The sequence below is a fragment of the Salvia splendens genome, chromosome 13, assembly GCF_004379255.2.
Source record: "Salvia splendens isolate huo1 chromosome 13, SspV2, whole genome shotgun sequence".
Lineage (NCBI taxonomy): Eukaryota > Viridiplantae > Streptophyta > Magnoliopsida > Lamiales > Lamiaceae > Salvia > Salvia splendens.
This window is the reverse complement of record NC_056044.1, coordinates 3381809-3409305: the sequence shown is the minus strand read 5'-3', so window position 1 is coordinate 3409305 and position 27497 is coordinate 3381809. Positions and strand designations below refer to the sequence as shown.

The following is a 27497-nucleotide window of genomic DNA, read 5'->3' as shown; positions in this document are numbered from 1 at the left end:
TCTCCGACAATATCAAGAGCAGCCAAACACCCAAGTTCTATTGTAGATACATTTTAATCATAAAATGTTTCATCACATGGCTAAGACTTGTACTGAATTTTTGGGTGAATCAAGAATCTATTTTGACAATGACTTTGTGTAATCTTTAATATAATTTCACCTATCACAAGCTCAATTTCCTAGCTCTTGCACACTGATATCTCTTATTCAGGGTTCCTCGAGATTTATTTCTTGAAAAAATTCCAACTCCTCATTAGACCTCAAAATGCAGCGAGCAGCATCCATCTATGGCTTTGCTTCAAGAACAATACAAGAGTAGGGGGCCAGATTATAGGTCTCCTTTATGCCTGGAGCGCCCTCTGGGATGATGTCATTCGGGGACTCCAGATTCGTATCCACCTACGGGCAAGTCCCATTCATTGTCATATGATTAGAGGCTGGTTTAAACGGATGATAAAATGGTATACTAATAATTATTGGAGATAATGGAGGAAGTCTCATTCGAAAAGTAAGACTATTGGAAACTGACCACACGAAACCATTGTCTTCCTTGTGGAGGAGAGGGTATACAAGCTTCAACAAAGTAGTCATGTGCATTAAATGCCACATAAATATGACCTCCATTGTCTTCATGAAGCCTGAAACATCACAAATACATATATGTTTCAACGAGAGGAGATTCAACTTTACTGTTAGATGTCCTAGAACCTCACAATGTCATGCTGTTAATAACCACAGTCCACAGCTCACAAAAAAAGCCAACAGACCATATCCATCTATAATTTGTTTGGTCTCTTTATTTGATCTAATATCCTGTTATCTAGTTATCAATCATTTTGTAGATGATCTTTACTTGAGCTCGCATCAGTGACTTCGTAAATATACTTGTCATGAAACACTCTTTGGTTGAGACAAACATATTTGCGCTTCTACAAGGTGTTGGATGTGATTAAAAGTCAATTCCTTCCTTTCCTGATTTAAGGGCATATCACTGTTTATTAGAAGCAAAAAAGTTATTAAGCTGCCATATTTTTCTAGTGGTGAGCAAAAACCGACCATAAATTGGAAAACCAAACCATTTAGAAAGGACGTGGTTCTAGGAATTTGAAGTATATATGACAAATAGACATAGCAAAAACTTTTCCAAATGACCTGATGTACTAATTGCAAATGCTTGTTCATCTAATATCCGGAAATGCAAGTCAGGTTATATATAGATGTTTAATAAATTTCGAAACTTCAGTAGATTGAAGACAAATAAAAGAAATTCACAGAAGTGCAAGGGATTTTATAACAAATAAAAACAAAATTCACAGCCATGGATATCTTTAGCATGGAAATGCAAGGGACGTATCCTTACGTGAAAGCGAGAAATTTACTCTCATAGTTTTCCCAGTTATCTTCATGCCATGTGACTTCATTCTGCATCAAAATAATGCCAAGAAATTCTTAAACATGATATATGCAAATTGTAACACAAGTAAAACAATAGCGCGAGTATTTATATTAGCATAAAACGACATACATGGTTGCAACCCTGATCCGAGAAAATAACTAATCATATACCCCTAGAGTTGAACTTTATTAGCATTAGCATAGAGCTGTTCTGATTGAAACGTAGGTTCGCACATCTAGTTCATCTGTAACTGCAATGGAGAATGGATAGTGCTACCACCCTGGAAACCAAGTTATCTTATCTTAGCTATTTTCCTTTTCACTGCATTATAGCACTACATGCTTGAGTGGAAAATTCCTTCACAAGTAAGAATATTTGGGTTGTACGTATCATTTTGAAGGGAAACAGTTAGAATGAGTGTGTTAGTTTGCCAGCTGCTGCAGAACCCTTCATAGGTTAACTTCATTCTAGTGGTTTACCAGGCAGTCTGCCATAGTTGCATCCACTGTTCTGACAATCAGCCTCTCGGAATATGATTATGCTATATTGATTCTATAGTGCCTGAAAGCTATCTAAATGCATATACTTACTAAAGGAATATATGCTTCACTTCCTATCAAGTTCTTGATGAGATTTTTGTGAATACAAAACCATCAAGAGAACACACATCCCATACTAAGAACTAGCTTCATTAGAACCTATGTGCTTAACTCACTCAATTTACTATATATTGAGCTGGAACAGCCAAAAGTACATGCTACTTCCCAGGATATGTTGCTCATATAATTTCGCAATTGCACAAATATTGACACAGCCAGTCTGGTACCTTCGATAACGCTATAATAGAAACGAAAATCATATAAGACCCAAAACTCAGAATAACGCTATAATAGAAACGAAAATCATATAAGACCCAAAACTCAGAAATCATTCCACGTTTGGTACTACTGAAAATGTCGTTAAAAAGCATTTCCGCTAAAAATTTTTGTAGTACAAAATATTTTAATACAGAAAATAGATAAACATGAGTAACGAAATACAAGAATTTACCTTGTCAATGAAATTTTCTCTAGCAAAGATATGACGACTCCGTCTAAACTTTATCATCTCTGAGAAAAATCGAAAATGATTGCCCTTCTTGTCCTTCAACTGTCTCATCAAATTACAAATTTCATTTGACTTGTTCAAGTAGGAGTGAGAGAGACAAAGGTGATGGAAGAATTATAAGAAAAATACATACTCGTCCCCATTGGAAATTATTAAGAGCATTGTCGTGTCCATAACTATTATTATTTCCAGAACGAGTGTGGCCATATTCATCCCCCATTAGCATCATAGGAGTTCCCTAATGAGTCATGAAAAGGAAATGTAACTTGTCATTCTAGTGTTTATATGAACACACATAAGATACATGATATCCAGTGACAGAAATTACAAATAGCTAAGATTGAAAGTTATAAAGTTTAGTACTAGCATGGCTTAAATATTACAGGCTGCCTTGTTACCGAAAAAGTGAGACTACAAGAAAAGGAAAGTGCATATGATCAGTAAGTATAAAACTTCCCACTTTGCACTATATAAACCAAAAAAGGAAACAAAATTGAGCAACCGATTGCTTTTTTCCTCTACCTTGATAATAGACAGTTTAGTAAATAGAAATAGGCATTGGTGCTCTAGGGGACAAGAGCTCCACCAATTCTCACATCTTAAAGAAGCTACTATATTAATCTTAGTAAAATAAAATTTTAATTAATCTTTCTCTATGCATAATTCTGTCCTATTAAAATAGATAAGCCCCAAACTTGTTTCCCGAAAGGTACTGGCATAAATAAGTATTTAACTGGAAGATAAGTTTTCAGCCAATAAGAAATTAAAAATGGGTAGCTCTCAGATGGATTTCTACTTTAGGAGTTACTTTACATATATAGCAACAATATGTGGTGATTTCACTAAAATAGAGATAAATCTTAGAGAATTTGAAAGCGTTTACCTGGGATATCATCAGGGCTACTTGGAAATTTTTCATTTGGCGTGCACGCAATGCCTGAATATTCGGATCTTCAGTTTCTCCTGATATTGATATAGCAAAGGATAAGACAATAGGAATACACAAGAGACTCCTTTGCTTAAACAACCATGACTATTTGCAACATAGTTGCGACATCATGTAGTGCATGCAGCACTATCTGTATACCACTACAAATGAAATGGTATGAGACTGATTTAAGAGTGTTTGTTCATAAGAAAGGAAATTTTACATATGGAATCCAGATCTACCTTCAAACCCACAATTCCAGCTGAAATTATCATTGGATCCATCATTTCCCCCTTCTCCATTGGCATCGTTGTGCTAAAAGTTCCATTAGAACGGTAGAATGTGAATATAGAGTTGATTTCTACCAAATTGATGAAAACCATAATGACTAGTGATACCTTATAGTTGTATGAGACAAGGTCATACAATGTAAAACCGTCATGGGCGATTACAAAATTGATACCATGATATGGCTTCCGCTTATTGACCTAAATGCAACAAAACTTGGAAGTTATTTGGATGTGTAATCACAACACTTAAATGAATCAAGTCAAAACCAAAGCAATAGCATCTTTACAAGAAATTTTATGGCTAATTAAAATGTTAACTGATCAATTATATAGAAATAAAAATATCTTAAAAGACAATGATAAACGGATAATGCATTACAATTAGATGTCTTTGAGCCCTTTACTAAAGAAGATCTAGATTATCACATTACATATCAGTTCAAAATATAGAAAACAATATGATAGATTTATTTGTACTAACAGATTACAAAAGTTAACAACCAGTCTTAGAAGTAAAATCATTAGGAAGAACATCACTTAGCATAGATGATAAAACAATAAAATTCCATGGGCTGAATAATACTTACTCGGTACAGATCAGCAGAACCAGAGATCCTAGTAGCAAAGCTTCCTTTCATACCAGGGTCACCCTGTTTTCAAATTAAACCAACGTTAAAATGATTATTCAAATAAAAGTAACTTTGCAAAAAAAAAATAAGCATGTATAAAATGCTTTCCTTTTATATGTGGTGTATTATCATCAAATACTCCCTCCGTTTCCTAAAAATAGAAATTCTTTCCTTTTTAGTCCATTTCCTAAAAATAGAAACTCTTCATTTTAGGAAATAGACCCCACAATCCACTAACAATAATTCCACTACTTTTTCTCTTCTTCTCTCTTACTTTACCCATTTCTCTCTTCCTCTCTCTTACAATCTTACTTTACCAACTTTGCATTAAAACCCATGCCGTTTCCAAAGTTCCTATTTTTAGGAAGCGGAGGGAGTATTAATTTAAGAGTAAGAAAAGATTGTTTCAGTATTGTCACAAATTATGATTGCCTCAGGCTGGGGGTGGTGAACTACAGCGAGAATGAGTAAAGTTAAAATAAAGGAAACTATTTGTCCCCAGTCAATACATTGTAACAAATTGTTCTATTACCTCAACTTATGTTTATAATTTCATGAAATCCGAGTACAGGTACATTTCAATATATTTTATCTTATTGAGATTTATTTCAACTTGCAGTACCTTTATAAATTTTCTAATGTCATCACGGTATATTCCATTCCATTCAGCCCACCTGCAAGCCAAAGATTCAGACTGTGATATCTGGGTATTGTGTTAAGTTACACGGAGAACAGAAGAAATGAAAAAAAAAATCAAAGTATTTTTTTAAATGTTGTGCACACTATTGCCTATTAAGGTTCTCTAATATGCATTGTCAGGCATCTACATGCAATATTGGCTCAGAATACACACTCTAAAGATCCAACTTGATAAAAAAAATTATAATTTCAAATGTCAAAATAACGAGATTGTTAAGAGTAAAGGAAATGAATAATTGATTGAGCAAGAACTCAAAAGCACAATAATAAAACTTAAGAAATTCCCAAATTCAAAGAGATAAACCACAAAAGAGGAACGCTCATGTCACAAGCACAAGCTCCGGTGAAGATCTAAAAATCCCAGATGCATATTAGGAAGATCTATAAATCCCAGACAATGTTATCCTAATCTAATCAAACTAAATAACTGAACAAGGAAATAAGTAAACTAATAAATAATCAGTAGAATAACTATTCATTGCTGCTTGTGCCCTAACAAGCGATCCTCTTCCATTAGTAAAATGTCTCTATTAGAAATGGGTCACTCACCCCTTAAAATGCCTCATAAGGGGGAGGGTTATCCACACTTATATAGGTGAGCTAGGATCGTTACCAAGTCGATGAGGGACAAGAATTATGAATTTTTTTAACACGCCCCCTCACGTGTGGGCCGGAATGACACATCGGACTTCCATCACGTGGGTAGGCAAGAGAAGAGATAAAGAGATATAATCCATCGTCGACTTGGGCCCGCTCTGATACCATATTAGAAATGAGTCACTCACCCCTTAAAATGCCTCATAAGGGGGAGGGTTATCCACACTTTTATAGGTGAGCTAGGATCGTTACCAAGTCGATGTGGGACAAGAATTATGAATTTTTTTAACAGGCTCTAACAGAGATAATGGGGAATCTCCAACTAGGGTCAAATATGTGAGCAGAGTAGCTTGCAAATCAAGTTCGTTAATAAGCTCAATTTTGACTATCTATAATCTCATACTCCCTCCGTCCCACGTTACTTGAGGCGTTTCTTTTCGGCACGGGATTTAAGAAAGTTGTGTTTAGTTAGTTAAATAAAGTAAAAGAGAGAATAAAGTAAGAGAAAAAAGAGAGAGTAAAGTAAAAGAAAGAATAAAGTATGTAGGATTAGATGTTTTGTTTTTAGCCAAAAAGATAAATGACTCAAGTAACTTGGGACAACCCAAAAAAGAATACGACTCAAGTAACTTGGGACGGAGAGAGTATTACACAATGTTCTCATCTCACTCATGATGTGTATATCGGTTGCAGACTGTATAATATGTAATGATATATTTTAATGTTTGCGCCAGTTTACATATGAATATTTAAATATACAAAAAAGTAGAATTGCAGATGTTACCTATCCCAGTTCGGAAATTTTCCAACGAGATATAGTCCTCCACAATCCCAAGGTTCTGCAATGATCTTACATCTTGAGAGGACACTGTCTTTAGCTATGGCCTGCATAACTGAAGCAGTCAATACCTCACATGTGTAGGGCTAATAAACATTTTTAATGCCCTGGGCCCACAGGGTGGGGCCTAGTAGTGACAGAATACAACAGCACAACAATACAACAATACAGAAACACAACAGGCTCCATTGACAGCTACTAGGCTGTTTTACCCTTGCTTTACCAAAATAGTTAATCCAAACTGTTACAAGATAAACCTTCAGAAATCCATTTGAACAACATAGGGAATCAAAATAATATTCTTGTGAATATTAAATAAAAAGATTTTATTGAAATTGCAAGACTATCTCTTTTCCTTCGGTACCAAGTACAAGACAAGTAAGCAGTATGATATGGAGTGAAAGGCGGAAGTAAAACAAGAACTGAGATTCAATAAATATAAAAGAAGAACAATCCTCCAAAGAGGCCAAGATAATCCTCCGAAGAGGCCTACGGTTGATACCGTCCTAATACACTTTATTTTCCGAGATATCTAGCTCTTCGAAAGAGGAGCTATTTATAAGGATCAACCTATAGATAAACAAAGAAACAAATCCTCAACATTTAAAGTAACCTTTCAACAATCTCCACAATAATGAAAATAATCTCAAGAGATAATGGAGATCATTAGCTTGATCTCTATCAATTGTAATCTTCAACAATCTCCATAATAATGAAAATAATCTCAAGAGATAATGGAGATCATTAGCTTGATCTCTATCACAGTACTGCAGTAGCACACAACAATTGGATAGGAAGCTATTTGTTAGCAACCTAGCAGTATCCCATTCACATTTCACAATTCCTAAGAGAAAAAAGATGAGTGTTTTTCAGGGGATTATCTGAAAGGATTATCTAGTTATAAGAATCCGACATCAACAATCAGCATAGTTAGTGTTGCAGCAAACATATGCAAGGAAATGAGGAGCAACTACATGGTGTCATCTCAGATATGAGCGGTTGATTACATGCAAAAGAGGAGATAATGGTACTGGACTAATCAAGAGAACTGAATTCCAAGACTAAACTTTGGGCCTCTGGATCCAAAAAAACTAAAATGGCTTTATTCTTTGTGCTAATCGGTAAGACCAACTAAGATAATGCATAGAATCAAGTGCGATGGAGATCAATTGTTCTTAACTTTGGGCCTCATGGATGTACCTTACACGATATTTGGGTTTCTCACAGAGAGGCCTCTCTGTAGACCTACAAGAATTATGAACTTGACAGGTAAAGCTTAACTTGTTTATCAAATTATTACTTCCTGAATTTACAGGAAAACAACTACGGAGAAGGTTGATGGATTCTCTGAAATGAAGATCAGGTTTTGCTCTCTTTGACTTAGTTTAATGTCTCATACACAACCTGTCAGGACATATAGTTGTGACAAAAACCTAAAGTATAGGAAGGGGTGACAAGACAATAAAGGAATGAATTCAAATTAAAGAATATAAAGATGCTAGAATTAACATAAGGTACCACTAGTAGTTACCCACCATATCATAAATTATAAAGGTCCAATCCCACTTTAAAAGAGTCATAAATTACCCTGATCAATGGGGGAGCACTGAGGGGAGAACCATCAGTTCCTCGACAAAGCACACTAGCCAGATCAAATCGGAACCCATCCACATGATACTCAGTTACCCTGCAGTTAAAATATCAATCGAAAGTGTGAAAATCTAATTTATTAAGACTTGATTGCAGTAGCAACTATTAAAATGCAGTATAAAAAAACAAATAAATAGTAAATAAATTCTTTCAAGCTGCAGACAGGTAACTGAAAAGATATCAGCAATTTCATTTAATTATATTTTCTTGCTGGTACTTAAAAAATTGAGAGCTAGTTTTTTTTAATAAAAGATAACCACTAGAACTAGTTAAGATACCAAATCAGAAATCGCCAATAAAGTGTTTTAACTAAAAAAAGTTGAAATGTTGCACTTTACAATTTTTGAACGACTCCTATTGAAGATTATCGCACAGAGTTATTTTTTGATGGTAAATCAATAACATAAAAGGTTGACAACTTGACGTGATTAATAAGATGACTATGATCACATTTGATCTCTAGTGTAGTTTAAGCGCAACTTCTTGTTTCAGTTAGTCAGAAACCCAAACTATTTGAAAAGACAAAATTGATCCCTGGATGAAAAATAAGAATAACCACTCTGTTATATTTTGTGTACCCACTTCTATAAAAACCTGTAGAAAATAACCACTCTAAGGAAATCAGGACACTGACTAGTTTCCTATATTTAGAACAGTTCTGGCCTTGCAACTTTAACGGGCCACAAGTGTGTCGGGCCAGTTTTGCCAAACTTTCAGCAGTTTTGGATTAGCAACTTTTGTCAGGTTCATGGGTTTAGAAGTCTGTCAAACCAGTTCTGCCAAACTTTCTGCAGTTCTGGCTTTGCAACTTTTGGAAGTGAGAAATTAGTTTTGCCAACCTTTCGGCAGTTCTGGCTTGTGGGTGCCAATGATTACCAGTTTACCACGCAGATTTTGTCACATTAAAGGGCTTTTTTGTTCCTTTCTTTCAAGTGGGTATTTTCATGTGCATTATCAGAAGTGGGTAGTTTAACCTATTAACACTTTGATCCCTCTGAACTAACTGAACAATGGATGTAAGAAAATTGCCCTTTTCCGATGGTGGCATGTTCAAAGACAAATATAATGCGAAATGATAATTTGTATGCATGCACCAACAGTCATCCATATTGGACACCTCCAAGGTTATGAGATCAGTATGAGTCAGAATATACCAGTGCCGCAAGCTATCAAGTATCAGTTCCATGACGACAGGATGGTTGCAATTCAACGTATTTCCTGGAAACCAATAATTTGATAAAAATAGAGATGTCACTTTCTAAGGGACTAATTTAAAACATTGAATGCGTGAACATAAATTCAAGAAATGTGAGGCAAGCAATCAATATCAAATATGCAGGTTGCTCAAATTTTCGTCATCCGATCAATGGTTTCATAAACAATATCAAATATGCAGGTTGCTCAAGTTAACTTGATTTTGTACCATGCAGAACCACTTGAGCAACAATTGATCATTTGGTTCGAAGTTCGAACTAATCTGAGGTATAAATTTTTTAGCTTCCAAGTGCAGGCAGGTCTTTAACTACTACGTCTCATCCTCATAACCAATTTAAAGCGGAATATAATATTGCAAGTTGCAATGATTCGTTAGTATGTACCAGTCAAACCACTACACGATAACCATTTAATTAAATGTGCTAAGTTGAATGAGAATATGAGAGTCACTTTTAATTTTAATATGCAAAGGGAATACAATGCATTCTTGCTTTCTTGTTAGTGGATATTGCGAATCTCTCGGGATTGCACATTATGGGAGGAAAACAGCATTAGGAAATTGAGAGAATATAATTGGTTGTGAGGTTGAAAAATGCCCAATTAGATACTAAGGGATCCCGTACTGAGAAGATCCCCCTGAGATGCTCTTAAAACCATCTTGAGCAAGTTGTGAAAAGTCTATCTAGATGGGAAAAAAGGGTTACTTTTTTAAAGGGGGTTGGGCAGTTGGGCAAATCGGGTGATACTAACACACTTAGCCATAAGTATATTTTAGAAACTTTCACGTTGTGGCTTTTGTTTTTTATTTGGGTGCATAAGGAAAGCAAGTTTGATGGAGTGTGGCACAGAGTGCAGCATGGATTAGGTATACAGTGAATCTTCCACAGTCGGCCAATTATTATGTATGTCTACTTTTGGCATTTCAAAGCTAAAACGCAGAATGTTATGGGTGGATTGTCGTTCCAGCACTTTGTTGGTCATTATGGTAAGCAAGGAATAGGAGAAATCATCAACAATGGTAAATATCCTTAGAGGAGGTGCATGAGAGATTAGAGTTTAGAGTTGCTTGGTAGGCCTTAAGGCTTAAACTATAACGAATTATTACCCACCTTTGTTTCGGGTGTTGCTAGAGATTGTAGTCATATCAGCATTTGAATGACTTTCAACTCATTGACGTTTTAAAAAAAAATTGTTCCTTATCAAACATGGAATATAGTAACAGTCTGCACGAAATGGCAACATATTCGTTTGACCAGAACATGCTCTTAAAGATGGGCTGGGTGCCACTAATAGTAATGTGCATTGAAAAGTGAGTTCAAGGATTAAAATATTACCACAACCAGAGAAATTCAACAGCTGCGCATTTTGTTGGAAGTCCATCATGTAATAGACCTACAAAAATTTGAAGACATTACCAATAGCATCATTGAGAAAACAAACTCATTCTCTGACATCCCTTATAGCACATGTGAATATCTATCATTGTTGTTAATATATACATCTATACTTATCTTATCATGTGGTTATCTTGAATTTCCTTAATTCAAAAAATGATCTAGGGTTACATCATTTACGAAGACTAACAAGTCACAAGGGCGTGAATTTTTTGGTTTCTAGTATCCATGTTAATGGGTGGGTGGGCTCTTGGCATATGTAGAATCTTTCTTGTTTTCTATCTCTTTTCTTTTCCAACAAATAATTGTCTATTTCCCTCATTAAACCCTTTTATTTATCATAAAGTACAGAATTAACAGTTAATTTGAATAACAGGGAATATAAAGTGTGTCGAAATAAAGATTCAAAGACATCCAATATTTCCATATTGTATTGGATTTGGAGGTTCAGTGGTCATTAGAATTGTTAATAATAACTGCATAAACCATTTCAGATGTAACCCAAACGTAAACATGTGTTAGGTGCCAAGATTCGTACATAATTCTGTATCACCAAGATTAACAATCCAGAAGAGATTAAATATTCTTGGGTGAATCAACTCACAAGCATGCCTTCCATTCAAAGAAATTTTTAAGTCAGATCAATTAACACGACTTGTGATATATTTTGGGTAATTTACTATATCTGAGTTTGGCAAAAGATAGCCCAGAATAAAAAAAGCAACTACATTGCAAGAAATTCACCTTGTTGTCTATGCCACGAAATGAAGTAGTATATGGATGTTCATCATCAGCTTCGTTTGTATGATTGTAAACAACATCCAAAATGATCTGAGATGTATTCAAGAAACAAAGGCCAAATCAAGAACTTTATTTTACTATTTACCATCGGATAAATTATTGATTTTAGGAGCACTACCTCAATTCCAGCATCATGGAAAGCCTTAACCATTTGTTTGAATTCTTGGGAGGCATTAATTGGTCCTCCACCATTGCTTGCATAACGACTCATAGGTGCAAAGAAATTTATAGTTGAATAGCCCCATGTGTTTATCTTGCAAACCATAACAGATAAAGCAGCAGATGTTAATTTTTCTGGAAGTACATGCAAACCTTTGACTAGTAGTATCGATAAAACCCTGATTACATTACATAGTCTACTTATCACAAATTAACAGGGATTAGAGCCATATTATTTAAAATCTTCAGGTTGACTACCTTTTGGCCCACTGCTCAAACGTCACTAACTGCATACCATCATAATGGCTAAAATGGCCAGAGAACAGAAATAAAAGATATGAATTGGTAGTTACAAGTTCAATAGCCACTTTATGCCATCCTGAATGGGTCATCCGTTTTATTCTCTCTTCACACTAGAAGAATGTTTCGAACTTTAACATTAATTATAGATATCTGTCCATAATCATATATTTCTTCGTAGCAATAACTAACACAAAAACCTATTTGCTGGAAAGGCACATCAGGTTCCGTACATATGTTGGATTTATCCCAGGCATACATTGTTGGAGGGGTTATAGATTTCTAGTAACTAGGAGTTAGAATAGAATGTTATTGCAAGACCAATCACAGGATTCCAGTCCTATATTAAACTGCAGGGAGTAGTACACCATGAGTCCATGACAAACTAAGCATACCGAGGCGGATAGATATTTTGCTATTTTAAAAGAACAGCACAAGTTTGCTCTCGTCAACCTATGTTCCTGGAAATGTGCCCATAACCCTGCATTCCATTACATGGTCCTGAAGTAGGAGAGGAATGATATCCATAGACCAGCTCAAGTGAGGTGTTAAAAAATTTCTCAATTTGTACTGTTTGTAGCTCCAATTTCTTATTGTTACCGAGTATAGGGATTTTATCTTTTTTAGGTTAATGGTCGATAGAGCAAATTTGGAGAAGTGAATACTTTCTGTCGTTGATTAATCATCTTGTATTGTTTTATTTAATCAAGAACCCTCATTGACTTCTTCTCCTTTAATTCATGAATTTAAATTCCTACTATTGCACAAGGACAGAGAACATGCCATGAAACTCAAGAATTCAAACATATCTAGCCTCATATTGATGTCCTACCAAAAGCATTTAAGTGCAAGCTGACCAAAAATCCAAGATAGAGAGCCTCCACATCCACCACATGAAATTTCCAGCACTTAAGTAAGGTACACAGATGAAACCTGAGCACATGCAAATTGAAACAACAGATTTGACTCATAGAGTCAAAGTATATACCAAGTGCTCTCTTGCATTTGGGCGCCTTTGGAGCTCCATTTCATCAAACTCGAACACAGGGAGCAGCTCAACTGCATTGACACCAAGCTCCAAAAGATGTGGTATCTTCACAAAATTGGATACATATTTCATTAAGTAATGCATGCATTAATCAAGCAAGTCAGCATATATGAAAATATGAATGTATGATTTCTGAACTACTACTCTCTTCCCTATTATTGATACTTCATTGACTATACCATGTAACAAACATAATAGTGGTAAGGGCCTTCTCATATGCACCAAGAATTATTACCCTCGCAAAGATGTAGATACACATCGTATTGAACTAGGTAGACAAGTCTTGTGCTTATTTCTTTTATGTTCGTGATTATATGTGTTGATTTCCTAACAATTTAGTGAATAACTATAGATATATTCGGAAATTTGTATGTAAATATTGTATGGTGAGAGGGGGTGAGGGTGGCATAGGCCCCACCTAGCCAAAGGCTGGCTCCCTGATATAATAGGAACAAAATGTAAAAGAGCTTTAACACTTTGAAGACATGCAATATTACCTTCTCTATCATACCTAGGTAACTGCCACGTATGTGTGGATCCAATCCACTGGAATCATCAGCTGTGAAGGCCCTGACATTCATTTCATACAAAACAAGATCTTTCTGCAGAATCAGAATATATTTTTTTAGTCAAACTGCGCAAGATTGACTGTACAAAATTTACAAGAATAAAGAGAAACACAAAAACTACAAATGCACATGTAAGTGAAAAACTTCAAAACATTTATAATACCTTAGTTAAGATACTACACATACGACAAAAGACTAAATGTCATTGAAGTATTTGCTAGCAGATTTCTACTGGACACTAGCAGATTCTAAACCTTCAGCACACAACCGTCCATGTTAAGATTGAGAACCTTACTCATCTTAATGATATTTCAAACACGAAATTGATCACCATTTGTTACGTAAAATAATGAAGTCAATGTAAAATTATGAGGGTTCCAGACTGGTCTATACATACAATGCTATGCATTGCTAATGAAGCCCATTCATCCCCACTCTCAAACATAAAACTCAATGACACTAATAGCTAAAACACTCAATTTGAAGATAAGTATCAACATTGAGGTCATTGAAGTATAGTCTCAGCATGCCAAGAGATGAAACAAGCTAATTCTCTAAATTTCTCCAGAGGGTGAGTGTAGAAAAGAAAAGCATGCGATCATGACTTAGTAGTTTGAAAAGGGATACATTTGGCCTCCAAAACAAACACATACACCAAATAGCAGTAAAAGCACTCTGGCATTTTGAATATTCGAAAAGCATATCTCATAGATAATCACTATTACCTTTATTAAACTCTTAAGAGACATTTAGTGAACTTAGTTCTCTAACCTCATGTATATTTGGAAGCTCATAGTTCTCTCCCCACTCAAAAGGCAAGCCATCAAAATCATAAGTCCCAAAACATTTAGACATCTTATTGCTAGCATCACCAAAGACTCGGCGTCCTTCAACCAATTTTGCATATGGATCAAGTAAAACATTTTTGTAATCAAAGCGATGTCCTTCACGCCAATCTCGAGGGCCATCAACACGATAGCCATATAAGACATTGCTACGTGGCAATCCCTGAAAAGCAAGTTTCAGAATCAATTTAGCTGATCAAGGGAATCATGTAAAAAAACAAAATACAATTGATCCTACTGACAATAAAAATGAAGTGAAGATCGACCATAAAAGCAACAAAGTCGACGCTCATAAGAAACCATAAATAATATCCTTGTTTCATTTAAAATCTCTTAATAGGCTTGCCCCCTCCCTTTGCTGGATTCAGCTAATACATGTCCAAATTGCTCTGTACAAAAATAAGAGAAATTATCTTACTATCATTCCCCCATTCACAGCTGGAAAAGTTTTTCACAAGAAAACAAGCAAATTATTGTTAGTAGTATAATCATTATAATAATTATTATCATTATTGTTTTCGTTGTCATTATTATTTTTTTGATAATACGAGTACAAACGGACGAGGGTTGAGGGTTTCCAGATAATACAAGGTTAAAAAACTAAAGAACATTACAGTTTTATATAGAATTAAACCTCTCCAGCAACTCATTTTCAGATTCCTACAAGATTTCAATCATCATTTGGAAAATAAATTATGCCAAAGACACCCATTCTGATAGCAGACCAGTGATTCAAGGCCTCAGATTTTATTGTTAAGCACATGGACAAAACATATAAAATAAAGGCAAACTTTTCAGCAATAAACAGGGATTTTTCTCTAAATTGAACTAATGGCATACTTTTGTGGCATATTTTGAGGTATACGAACCTGCCTAAAACTCAATTTGGAAGCAAGATAGGAAAAGAAGAAAAAAGTTACGAAAACTTGTACTGTTTTAAGCTTTCCACAGGTAAAACTCGTTTGAAGGACATTGGATGCAGATTAATAGTGAAAAGCTAACTTCTCACGCTTTCTCTAGTAATTCTAGACTATAATAGATGTCATGTGGGACCTTGTAACTTCTGTAAAATGAGTCATCACTTTAGGATAATATCTACTCCTCTCATCCATCTAGTTGAGGCTTTTTCTACACTTTTCTGATCACTTACTCTCTATTTTTCATGGAACCTTATGAAAAACAAGAATGGATTCTGAGCAGATGTATAGAAGTGTAGAATTGAATAAGCCAGTTAGCTAATTTCAGAAAAAGAGAGACTACCTCAACACAGATGTGCCATATATCTCCGGTCTTATTTATTTGCGAGTCCAACGATAATTCAACCATCCCTTCTTCAAGTGTGCTATTTGTTCCACTAAAAAATAATTAATGACTTGGGAATGAGTAAAACCATAAAATGCTAACACTTAACAGGCAGAGGAGTGAGGATATACTAAAATATTACCATGCATACAACATGAAATATATCCATTACATATTAATCATGTTAAAGACTTAAAGTGCTAAATTCATGTTAACAGGTTATCATTTAGGAAACGAGATGTCTCTAGGTTTTTCAATAGAGAAGTTTAGGCATATCAACAACAAACCTGGGGCCCTAGAATGTCATGGGAGAAAATAGATCAAATTTTAAAATAGAAAACACTGTCAACATTGGAAATAATAAAACAAAATGAAATTAAATAATCATGAATTCCCATGTGTAGGGTAGACAACATAACAGAGATGGACCAAAAACCAAATTGAAACTTCAGTTGATAGTATGAGCTAGAAGTTATACTCTCACCTCTCTGGCAGACTTAAGCAGAGGGTAACTGCGGTAGCATTTTGAGAGAAAATCGCAAAATTAGTTCCAGTTTCAGCCTCTGATACTCCTAAAGGGTGTGATTGACCTTGCAAAACTTTCAGCAATGGACCCTCTGATTTCTGGAATGCTTGTTCCTAGATTATGAGGCAAATAATCAAAAGAAGCAATCATTTCGAAAATAAGAGCACCTAAATTCTCTGAGCAAGCTGACACAAAGCATGATACCAATCATACCAGTATCTGAATGAAACAATTTATGATAGCGTGATGAAATAGCAGACCCTGATGAAATTTACATAAGTCTACAAAATTAACACGGAGAAATTTACTTAGAAAATCCTTACAGCACATCCACACAATCTAGCCATTAACTCAACAAATGAAGAAGAGTGAATCTAACTGCAGTAGATTTTCGCCTCAAATAAAACGAACCAATAAGCCCATCCAACAAATTCTCTCCATACCTCTCCATTAGAAACAATAGAAATCAACTTATTGTACAAATTCTGAAAGATAAGACCGCAGAAAAGTAAATCACACATACAATAAATCATCATTAGCCATACCTCAACCACCACACTCTGCTCACCAGCTCGAGCTGCCTGCATAGATGAACTCATCCGGAAGCTTCCACCAAATTCTCGTCTAACCTGAGCCGAAAATCCTCCAATCTTAATAATTTAGAAGTTCAGAAAATTCACACTTCAGAAAATAGCAAACAATAATTTAGGAGCTTACCTTACTGAAAACTCCCCGCTGACAACCCTTTCCTCCACTTGATGCCGAACTGCAACTGCAATCAAGTGAGACAAATCAACCAAAAAGAGAATGCATTAGAAACAACAGAAACAGAAACAGTAAGCGCCGATTTTACCGGACAATAGCCGGGAGGGCGCCGAGCGCGGGAACGAGAGCAGAATTGCCGTTGCTCCAAAGAGTAGTGGAGTGCCGAAGCATAATTACTTTCACGATCAAACAAAATCCGCAAAATTCAAATCAGTATTTCTACACTGAGATTTCTTCTTTTGGATATTTGTCAGACAACGACGCATAATCCGATCATAGCATCCACGAACTACGAATTCCAACTTCACCGCTTGAAATAGAGAGATAAATGAGTTAATGAGAGGTTGAAATCGCAGTATACATGTGAGTGACTATATCGGAGTTGGAGCTCCGTAGAGGAAGAGACGTATCATGTCTGCCACGTGAACAAACGCCAATTTATGACGCTTTCTCCGTGTCTCGTCTTCAAAATATCAGTTCGTTTTGTATTTTTAGTAGTATATATCCTATTTCAATTAATATGTTTATTTAATTATGTAACAATGCTTTATAAACCAAAAAAATAATAATAATGCAATTTTTATTATGATATACATGTCATTTTTAATGAGACAAATTATCTTATGGATAATATCCAATAAGGAATTTTAATTTATTTATTGTATTGAATTTACTACTCAGGGCATACGTACCATTGCAGTGACTTGAAGAAATACAATGTGTACGAACACAAATAGCGAGTATTCTCTATTAATTGTATGTTTGCATGAAATGTGCAAAAGGCTTGAAGCATTCTTGCACCCTAGAACAAGTGAATCCTATCATTTCTCGATTTATGCGCGTCATCCTTGCGCAAGGGTCATACTAATCTTCTCTGTATCGTTCCAATTTTATCGGATGTCCCCGAACACATGAACAAGTGAATTCTAATTAGATGGGAGAGTGCAATAGGCTTGAAAAACATTACTGCACTCTATAATAACTGAATCATAATCAGATGAGTGAACGCCTCACATATATATATATAGTTTTGAGTCTTTTGACTATCTAACTATGATCGCCGATGAAAAGAATATTCTCATTTATGTAATACTCTGTAGGAACAACTACCAGCAACCGCAGCCATCATGCTGCGTGACTAGAAGAACGCAGAAGCTGGACAGGAAAAAGAGCATCGAAATCAGAAAAGAAACACCCTAGAAATGTATGACAATTGCATGTGAAATAAGAGAATTTGGTCTTTTACCTCATCAAGCATCATGTCCTGCTGCAACGGTAACCCGAAACACCAATGCTGCCTGTGTACTGCTATATGACTGGGAGTCTGGGAAGACCAAATTGAATTCTAAACTTTTTGTTTGACTGACAAAGAGGAAGTCGCTGCAGATGCCTCAGCTATTAAGGAAACTGGTTGACGAGCTTGTAGGCAAGCACCAATATCGAAAGGACGAAGCTCAGACCCGTCAAATAGAAGGTTAACACCCGGGAGAGTTACTTCTTTGCCATCAACATCCTCTGATTCACCTTTCCCAGTGCCAATGACGCCTGACTCTTCAAAAGGCCTGGCTCCAACCTCATAGATTGGGTTTAGGGAGTATGATCTACAATATCAGAAAGAGATGGTGGTAAAGTTCAAATCAGTGAAGTAAAAACATATCGATATGTATTCCTCTTCACAAGCCAAAATATCCTATCATTTCAAAAGAATACAAAAAAGTTCCATGAATTTAGAATATGGTTCGGGTCCTTTGGTGGTCCATTGTCCTTCCAAACACTAAATCGATATAAAGGTTTTGTTGAAGCCACCCTTTCTGTTGGAGTACACCTAATTCTAACGTGGCACCAGGCCTAAGCTTGATTAGTCGTACCGGCCTACACGTGCGGGGGAGTGTTCGAGCCACCCTTTTTATGCTTCTAAACATGAGTTTGTCTCCCCTTATAAGGCATTAAGGGGAGATGGGCCCAAAATCTAATAAGGATCAAGACCTAGAATCCAGAAAATAGTGTGTTAGATAAATTTAACTGGATCAATGATGGAGAACTGATTGAATCAAGGGCTACTCTTCCCATAAGATCAGAACCAGAAACCTCAATAAGCTAAAAAAAACAGATTTACTAGCTATGAAGCTCAAATAATGGCTGAGATCTAGTGCAGATTTGCACGAAACTAGTATTATCACCCGAACATTCTAAGAAGATGCCTACTTGATGAGGTAGTTGCCGATCTTGGGACTTTTTGACAACTTCTGAAAATACACTAAGGAGGATCAGAGACCAAATAGAGAATATATATATATAGAGAGAGAGAGAGAAGAAAACTAGTAGTAGTAAATTAAAGTTTGATTCGACTTATGGAGACAGGAATACTTTTAAGAAATTAGAAAAGCATTATCCATGCATGAGTAGCCAGGACATAGCCAACGAAGACACACCTTAGGATATTACCATCAAAACTCAAAACTTCAGTCCCAGCACGGTGCCTGTTAGCAAGTTTTAGCCTTTGGTTTTCACTTAAGGCTCCTGAAATAGGAGAAGAAGGTTCTGCAATAGGATTCCATCTTCCACTAGCATAATTCATTAGTAGTCGAGAAGATTCCTTTTCCATAACGTGCTCTTTCTGGTGAAGAAGTCTTGCAGTATGGCCTGATGCTTGGTACTCAGAACAAACATAAAGCAGCCTGCCTCTTAAGTCCTGCATAGCTTCATGATACTCACTCGACAAATCTGTTTGAAGTAACTGTGAACAAACCACTCTCCTACATATACTGTTGCATAATTTGGGACTAAAAAGCGGGACACCGAATTGCGCACCAAGTACAACCCATTCATACTTCTCTTTATCAACTGAAAAGGTTTCTAAGTTTCTCTCGTTAAATAGTCTAAGTAGGCGAATATAACCTATTGTCCACAAATTTATCTTTTTCGATATATCATGCAACAATATGTTTAACTTTGAACATTCCTCTCCACTTAGCCCCAGCTCCTCCCCAATACAAGCCATTGAACCATCACTGTTTTTCAAGGGCAATGGAACATCTAATGTCACAACATTTCCACCATCGTCAAGATCATTCTTGCTCAAAGGTTGAACCAACACAGCAGAATATTTAAGAAGAGAATTCAAGCAGTGTAATAGAATGCTTCCTTTAACTAAATTCCCTTCGAATTTTCCTCCCAGACCCCCAACCGTAGATCCATCCCATGACCATATAAGGGCTTTCTCACAACCAGCTAATGGTACAGGAAGTAATCTTAGACACTGTCCTTTCATCATAACAACAGAAAGAGGTCCACTGGATAGAGCAGTATAGAGCACTAACTTCATCCAAGGAGTCATTGAAGAATGTGTTGGAGGACCAAAATGAACAGGGCCCTTTGATTCAGGCAAGACAGAAGAATGAGGAAGTGGAATCATGGACATGACAATGTCATAGTCACGACGAAATAGACGACTCAATGTGGCTGGGGACAGAGCGGCCAAGCTTTCACAGCGAAGTATATCTACTCGATACTTCCTTATTTTCTTTAATTCTTTTCTGGCAGTCAAACTTTCAGCAGAATCTGAAATTTCCTCAAACTTGGAACTAAAATTAGAATCCTCTGCATCAGAACTAGTCTCTTTAGATAACGTAGTAGATAAAGTATCATCTATACTAGTTCCAGTGAGCTCAACAGAGTCATTAGTGTCATCTGTTTCATTCACACTATTTTGAGAACTGTCACCTTGACAAGCATCTGTTGTCAATGAAGTGGTCTCCTCCTTGTTCACTCTCTGTCTTCCATCAGTAACAGTTCCACCTGAAGTTAGGCATTCAAGAATACACCTGAGGCTGAAAGCATGATTAGCAAACTCTTGTAACTCTCCTTCAAATTTAGCGCCCTCTAGGGTCATAAGATCATTGCAAAGGTCAGCAATGCTTGTGTGACCAAGTTTTCCGGCTTCATAAAGTGTCACAGCATGAGATTTCAGACCTATAATGTACAAAATTGTGAATTCAGTACAAATTTAAGAAATATTAAGCAATAAGGTACCTATACATAAAGATCCCTGATGAGTTGCCTCTAAACTAGCAGAAGTGCAGGACAACCCTCAAAGGCAAGAGGAATTAAAGAAGCAGCAAACATTAGAGGAAAATGTTAAGGCCATATGACTATTTACATAGTTCAGAATCCTGGAAGAAATATATACTAATATACTGAGTCTGCTTCCCATCGACCACCACCAACCATGCGGTTTGAAAGGCAGAAACAGTGATATGAATCTATTTGATTCTTAAATTATTCTCTTCGTCGGAGTTCACCAAAATAAGGATGATGCCTGTAATATGTTATCTTATTCCTATGCGATGTAGCTCAGAGAGAAATCCATTTCAAGATATGGATTCTGAAATCAAACCACCCAAGAGAGTTTTCCTAGAAAGGTTTAATTTGCATACTGCCTCAGATGATGATATCATTTAGTAGATATCTTATGTGGAGACCCCATTACTAAGGGAGTCATTGAGTAAGAAAACTAGCTGATCTCAAGGACAACTAACCTCTTTCTTTGCGAACTGGACCACATTCATTCTGGCATAGTAAAACACAGTTTCATTAGTGTGTACAGACATTTCCTACCTAAGCTTCTAACTTGGTTATTTAGTCCAATATCCTCAATCATTATAACAATAAACTCAAAAGAAAATGTGCTTTATTCTGATGTTCATCCACTATAAAGGGGTTGACAGCATAGAAATTTCTCCCAATGGATTTATCGTCTCTAATTTTGTTCTTTGTCTTCAAGGTTGGGAGTCTTAAGTCAAATACTCATGAGTTCTTTTCAACCATCGCAAGAAATAGCCTCATGTTTCAGATACTTCATTCTCAAAAGCATAAGATGAGGAGTAAGGAATTTTAGTAATAAAACTTGAGAAAACTCATCAAGATCAAGTACGGGGACATAATCCATCTTGGATTCTCCCTAGTAGTGTAGAGCCAAATAGATAGCCCTGCCCCAACTGTAACCACATTTATAATGTTGTTTTTTGAATCGCAACTCTTCAAGATTCAATATAAACTTTCATGGTCTAAAAATTTATCTCGGTTTAGTAAAATGTGACACCAGACATGATAGAATTTAATGAAAAACATATGTATTTGGAGAATGGTTAGACACAGAGATAAACCTGGAGAGACAGATCCCATCATAAGATATGATGTTATATTAGCATCAACAACAAAAGCTACACTAGGGCAGTCGGTAGAAGGACTAGAGTTTTCTGTCCATAATACATCTGATGATTGACGACCGCTGCCATCACCAAATAAATTTGAAGGGCCCATACTAGCATGAGAACCAACTTCGTCGTCACTGAGCATACTTCTAGGAGATCCAGATGAATAAGAGTCCTGAAGAATAGTGGCTGGATCAATAAGTTTCACTGCCCATCCCAGTCGACAAACAAAAGATGCAGCAGCCTGTAGCTGAAAGATATCAGCTTGCAAAGTCAATGCCAGTTCAGCAACAGTTGAATTCTCGCTTGACACCACAAACACAGCATATAGCAACCTGCTTACACAACCCACTGTATTTATATGTAAAGTTGTTTACACCTTTAAAGCTCTAATTCAAGAAAACATAAGAGATCAATGCATCTTACTCTTCAATAGGATCTTCATATGACTGCTCCCTGTTTGAAACAAATCCTTCAAGCCTTGAAACTGAAAAACCCATAAAAAAGAAAAAAAAAAAGGAAAACATTAGCTCTCTAAGTATAAATGTTTAACATATAAGCACACAATCAATATTACGCATATTGATAATCCTTGTCATATCTATCATTTCTGCTGCCTTAATGATGTTACCTATTTACTTTCCTTCTCAATATAAAAGAAACAAAAACTCTCCAATTCGACACAAGATGAGTTTGATAGCAATTCGGTCAGTTGTACAGACTACAATCACGGAGTCACCGAGTTTAATGATCTGGCTGCATCTAATTATCTTCTAAGGCCATTATTTTACTCTAGGAGGTCTTACTGTTTATTTTGTTAAGATAATCGTCAAGTGAAATTAAAAGCTTTGATAAGTCACAGTTTTCAAGGAAATAAGATCATCCAACAGTGTAGAAATTCTAGGCATATCCTCACCAAATGTTTGGATCAGTAGAACAGGAAAATTGGGAGGATGAATCAAACAAAATTACTTTTAGACCATCCGTCTTACCCATCTCATTTTTCTCAAAATTGAGCATGATGCCAACTTAAGTGCTACAGTGTTTTTTAAAAACCAATTGTGAGACAGAGAGCTAGTAAATCTTCAATAGTTGAGTGTTGAAACTAAGGATTACCTTATAAACATTAAGGTAATTTCCTCTTCTTTGAGGGTCAGGTACAAGTTTGGGCATACGAAACCAAAATTAGTTCTCAATTTATTTTACTCCTATTTACTTTCACCAAAGCAAGGTTTTAGGCCCAACTCCAAACATCAGTAATTCTTTAAAAAACTAGGTCAGAGGCTTAAGGTTGATCAAATTGATGACAATGATTTATGCATTCATTTCATTTGAAAGAAACAGCAGAGTATGGAAGATTAGAAAGATCAAATCGAAAGGTTTCTGTCAGTTCCAAAATGATAGTGGACATTCTTATGTTCTCTATAACTCTTCACTATTTTTGGTAGGAATATTCAAATTTCATCTAAAAAGTTTACTAATAATTTCTCAAAAGGGTACCTTTGAAACGATCATCAGGATAAACAGGAACATCAAAGTACACGAGCCCACGGCGAAATAGACCCTTAATAATTTCCGGGTCAAATAGGAAGAAAGAATTGGCTTCCTCCTTATAGATTTTATCAATTTGTGCTGATTCTTCTTCTGAGAGTTTCTATAGGAGAGATGGAGGTGTCAGTTGCACTTTTACCTCTGGAAATATGCATTTGGAAGTAAATTTGGTCAAATGACAGTTGACCTTGAATTCTTCCAAAGTAAAGTTGACAAGACAAACTCCCCACCATGGCTCAATCACAAATTCAACAGGTTCTATCGGCAAGAGTTCTTTTGCTATTGACTTATTTAACTTCCACATAATTTTCTGAAAGGCTCCAACAAAATTAACTCTAGTTAGATGGGAAGATAATCGTACTATGTTTGATAAAGAACATCAAACATTGCAGCAAGTGAAAGTTTTAAAAATGCCAATGGTGTTAATTAGAAGGGAAATAGTGCCTTGGAATATCAGTTCCATCATCCTTCATAATCATGAACATAATTTACTTCAGCATTCTGGGTTTCTGAGAAGGGGCACTTTTATTAGTGAACACAAAATTTCAATTTTCAGTACCTTCCGGAGTTTGAAAGAAGAAAATATTGCCTAACTAATGGTTTCAAAAAAATTTACAGATAATATCTATCTAAGTCCTTTAGTTGCTTATCGTATCCAATCATGAAAGCAAAGAAGAACTTTTTAGCTATCTATTTCAAATAAGTTTCATGAAAATGAAACAATAAGAGTACTCATGTATTAACTAATATAGTTGCTGTGTACCATGATGCATTGTGATCTGTACCATGATGTACAGACAGGGTATGCTGTCATTAAATCCTACCTTAGATCTACACTTGTTCATGATGTCAATGAATTCATTTCTTCCGATCCCTGTGATCCGCAAGGCATCTGCTGCACTAAAATTGGGAATACTGTCATAGGGTTGTTCTGCAAACATGTTGCATAGAAGTTATAAATACCATGGAAGAGAAACTGCTGATATAGAGTGATAGAACTGAAAGTTTAAAGTATATTCACGGGTGTGCACTGATTATCTAATGACATTGAAATGTAATGAGTACTGTTATTCATGCATACTCAAGTACACTAGATAATGGCATTGAAATTTATTGAGTATTGTTATTCATGCATCCTGTACACATAGCCCTATTGTTGATATAACATTTTGAGTGTAGGTAAGAAAGTAGTAGTTCTTTGGTGCCAATACTCTGCTTCTTGCATGTACTATTACAAATTCACCCATGCAGTATCGATTAACTATGGCCATGTTAGTAGCATTTTATGGATACATTGGTAGTAGTTCTTGAATGCAATGCCGCTTCATACTCTTCTACAGAATTGTTGGACTTGATAAAAATCTTCCAAACTCTACTATCAGAACTGTTAGGCTTGATAAAAAATTTCCTTAGAAGCATACTGAAGAGCGCGGGGTACAAGAAATGAGCAAATTAAGAGTATAAGAGGACAAACTGATTCCTGCCGAATTTGGGAGCTAAAGTGGAGGCCTGACTAAATATGCTGATATATATGTATTTAACAAGCAACGAGTGTGTCAAACTAGCAAGTGTAATTCCAGCATAGAAGAAGAGCAAATAGTGAATCCTGTGTACTGTGAATCTTCATACCATTTTTCATCACTTCAAATAAGATGTCACAGTAATATTTGAAAGGAGAAACCCTCATAACACGGCAAACATACTCTGCAAGATGGTAGGGATACATCTGCAAAAACAATCACCAAGTTAATTGTCAGAATCAGACTGAACCAAACAATACTCTTTTTCATTTTCTTTTGTTAGGGAGAAGGGGATAAGAGGTAGGAAAATAAATTTTATACTAACTAAATAAAAAATAAGTACAGGGGTGAGGAATTCCAAAACGACCAAAATGATACTAAAGTGAGAATGTACAATAGTAGTGAAAAAAGGGTTGCATTTAAAACAGATGAGACAAATCCTTCAAAGAAAAACTAGAGGAATGAAAACCTTTAGATTTAATAATAGGAAATTATATTTGTTTCATATCCTAGCCTCACAGTTTCACAATCATCTCATCAAGTAATTAACAGGAGGCATCAAAAATTTTGTCCTAGACTAGAGTAGTAGACTTTACACTACAGCCTGAGATTATTAAACAAGCTTTCTCTCCTCCATAATCCAAGTTTTGGTTCATCTGCGAATGCTGCTCCCCCTTTTAATGATATCAGTAGCATTCATACTAACTTGTACTGTTTAATTATCCTCCTGACTCCATTTTCCATATATGTTACCATTCTTCAGCTTCATCGCTCGACAACTCAACATTTTTTTTTGTCAGTAGCTTACATTCACAGTTCAAATTAAATAGTGACTAAATTACCATGAAACCTAAAAACTAGCTAACAGAGAATTAATGGTGACATGGGTTATTCATTAACACACACACCGCTAGATTCCTCCGTAGATAACGCAGCATTTCCTCATAGTATTCAGCTTCTTTGCACACCATGCGAGCAAAACAAGTGCTCCAGGGGAGTCTTTTTTTTATGCAGTGATCAATTATCCTGCATGATACCGAAAACTAATGAACGAAGTGTTAACTCATCGGCGAGTTCTCAATCATATCAAACACAGAAAACTACACATGGAACAAAATATTCAAGCAGCCAACAAGTGGAATGCACGAAGGAGTTGGCCGAACAGAATCAACGGATTCCTAATTTCTAACTGATACATACCAAATATAGATAGGTCAACATAAATAAATGGATTGCACCAGTAAAACCTAAGCACATAAGCAAATCGAACCTGCGGTGCCAATCTTCCTTGGAATTCAGGGTTGATTGAAGGCGCTTCGGCAGGTTCTCCCAGGGGCACTCTTCTGTAATCGCTTGGATTATCAACTGTTCCTCCAATGTCTCCGGCGGACGCTGCATTTTGTCTGCAAAATCACCGAAGTCGGTTACTGATTCAGACGTTTTGTTTAAAAATCAAATTGAAAAATGAATCGCAAATGTCAGACCTGTAAATTAAAATCGATGAATCAGAGGCGAGTAGAGGGATTAGGGATTGATATCTTGGCATGAATGAATGCAGAAGAATTGGAGCGAAGGAGCGGCAACGATTGATTATTGAGCTGCTGCAACGAGGATGAGAACAGTCTATATAGATTAGAAACTCAGGTTTGGTATGATGGAATAAGAGTTAGTTATATGTATAACCGTTAGTTATTTGCTACATGGCCCAACCTGAAACTGCCGGTTTTCAATTTCTTTATTTATATACACTTTATCAAAATGGCATGATACACTTCCTCTCTGTCTAATATAATTGATGCATTTTTTTTAGTATTGAGATTTTAAAAATTATATTTAATGAGTTAAGGTGAAGAAAATAAAATAGTAGAAATAATAAAATATATAGATTAAGAAAGAATAAAATATGAGAAGAAATAAAATAATAGAGATTAAATGTATTGTTTAAAGAAAAATAAGTGACTCTACTATAAGTAAAAAAGTAAAATATGAGAATTCAATATAGAACAATGAATAATATGTAAATAAATAATATTTGAAGAAAAATTAATTTAATAATGGAAGTAGTAGAATATAATACATATTATATAGTTTAATTAAATAATAAACAAACATCTAACCTAAATAATTGTATAAATATACAATTATAAGTTTACTA

The 27497-nt window shown here is 35.7% G+C and overlaps 2 protein-coding genes and 1 non-coding gene across 5 annotated transcripts; all 3 read right to left on the bottom strand.

Moving 5' to 3' along the window:
• Positions 1-17: 17 nt before the first annotated feature.
• Positions 18-17507, bottom strand: LOC121762026 (isoamylase 3, chloroplastic). Of its 3 annotated transcripts, none has more exons than XM_042157762.1 (24): positions 17147-17507; positions 17011-17065; positions 16839-16922; positions 16252-16406; positions 15726-15819; positions 14392-14628; positions 13549-13653; positions 12992-13096; positions 11663-11797; positions 11488-11574; positions 10684-10741; positions 9289-9352; positions 8072-8171; positions 6431-6531; positions 4973-5024; positions 4309-4371; positions 3830-3919; positions 3674-3746; positions 3387-3466; positions 2637-2741; positions 2447-2545; positions 1361-1422; positions 530-638; positions 18-399 (listed from the first exon to the last, which is right to left on the bottom strand). In XM_042157762.1, the coding sequence occupies exons 1-24, from the start codon at positions 17227-17229 to the stop codon at positions 286-288; spliced, it is 2310 nt and encodes a 769-aa protein (XP_042013696.1). In that variant the 5' UTR covers positions 17230-17507; the 3' UTR covers positions 18-285. The 3 variants fall into 3 exon arrangements, with proteins under 3 accessions (XP_042013696.1, XP_042013697.1, XP_042013698.1); XM_042157763.1 differs by having other exon boundaries at positions 17011-17059; XM_042157764.1 differs by lacking the exons at positions 16839-16922; positions 17011-17065; positions 17147-17507 and adding an exon at positions 14708-14854 and having other exon boundaries at positions 16252-16279.
• A 361-nt stretch (positions 17508-17868) lies between these two features.
• On the bottom strand, positions 17869-17975 carry LOC121763131. The gene has a single exon (XR_006042376.1). It is a non-coding gene; the product is annotated as a U6 spliceosomal RNA (small nuclear RNA).
• Positions 17976-17994: 19 nt separating this feature from the next.
• On the bottom strand, positions 17995-26963 carry LOC121761882 (protein FAM91A1-like). The gene is made up of 12 exons (XM_042157584.1): positions 26827-26963; positions 26613-26745; positions 26251-26385; positions 25452-25548; positions 24647-24753; positions 24010-24132; positions 23772-23925; positions 22698-22758; positions 22224-22606; positions 19491-21030; positions 18305-18659; positions 17995-18213 (listed from the first exon to the last, which is right to left on the bottom strand). Exons 1-11 carry the CDS (start codon positions 26886-26888, stop codon positions 18404-18406), a joined length of 3051 nt encoding a protein of 1016 aa, XP_042013518.1. The 5' UTR covers positions 26889-26963; the 3' UTR covers positions 17995-18213; positions 18305-18403.
• Between the last annotated feature and the right edge of the window lie 534 nt (positions 26964-27497).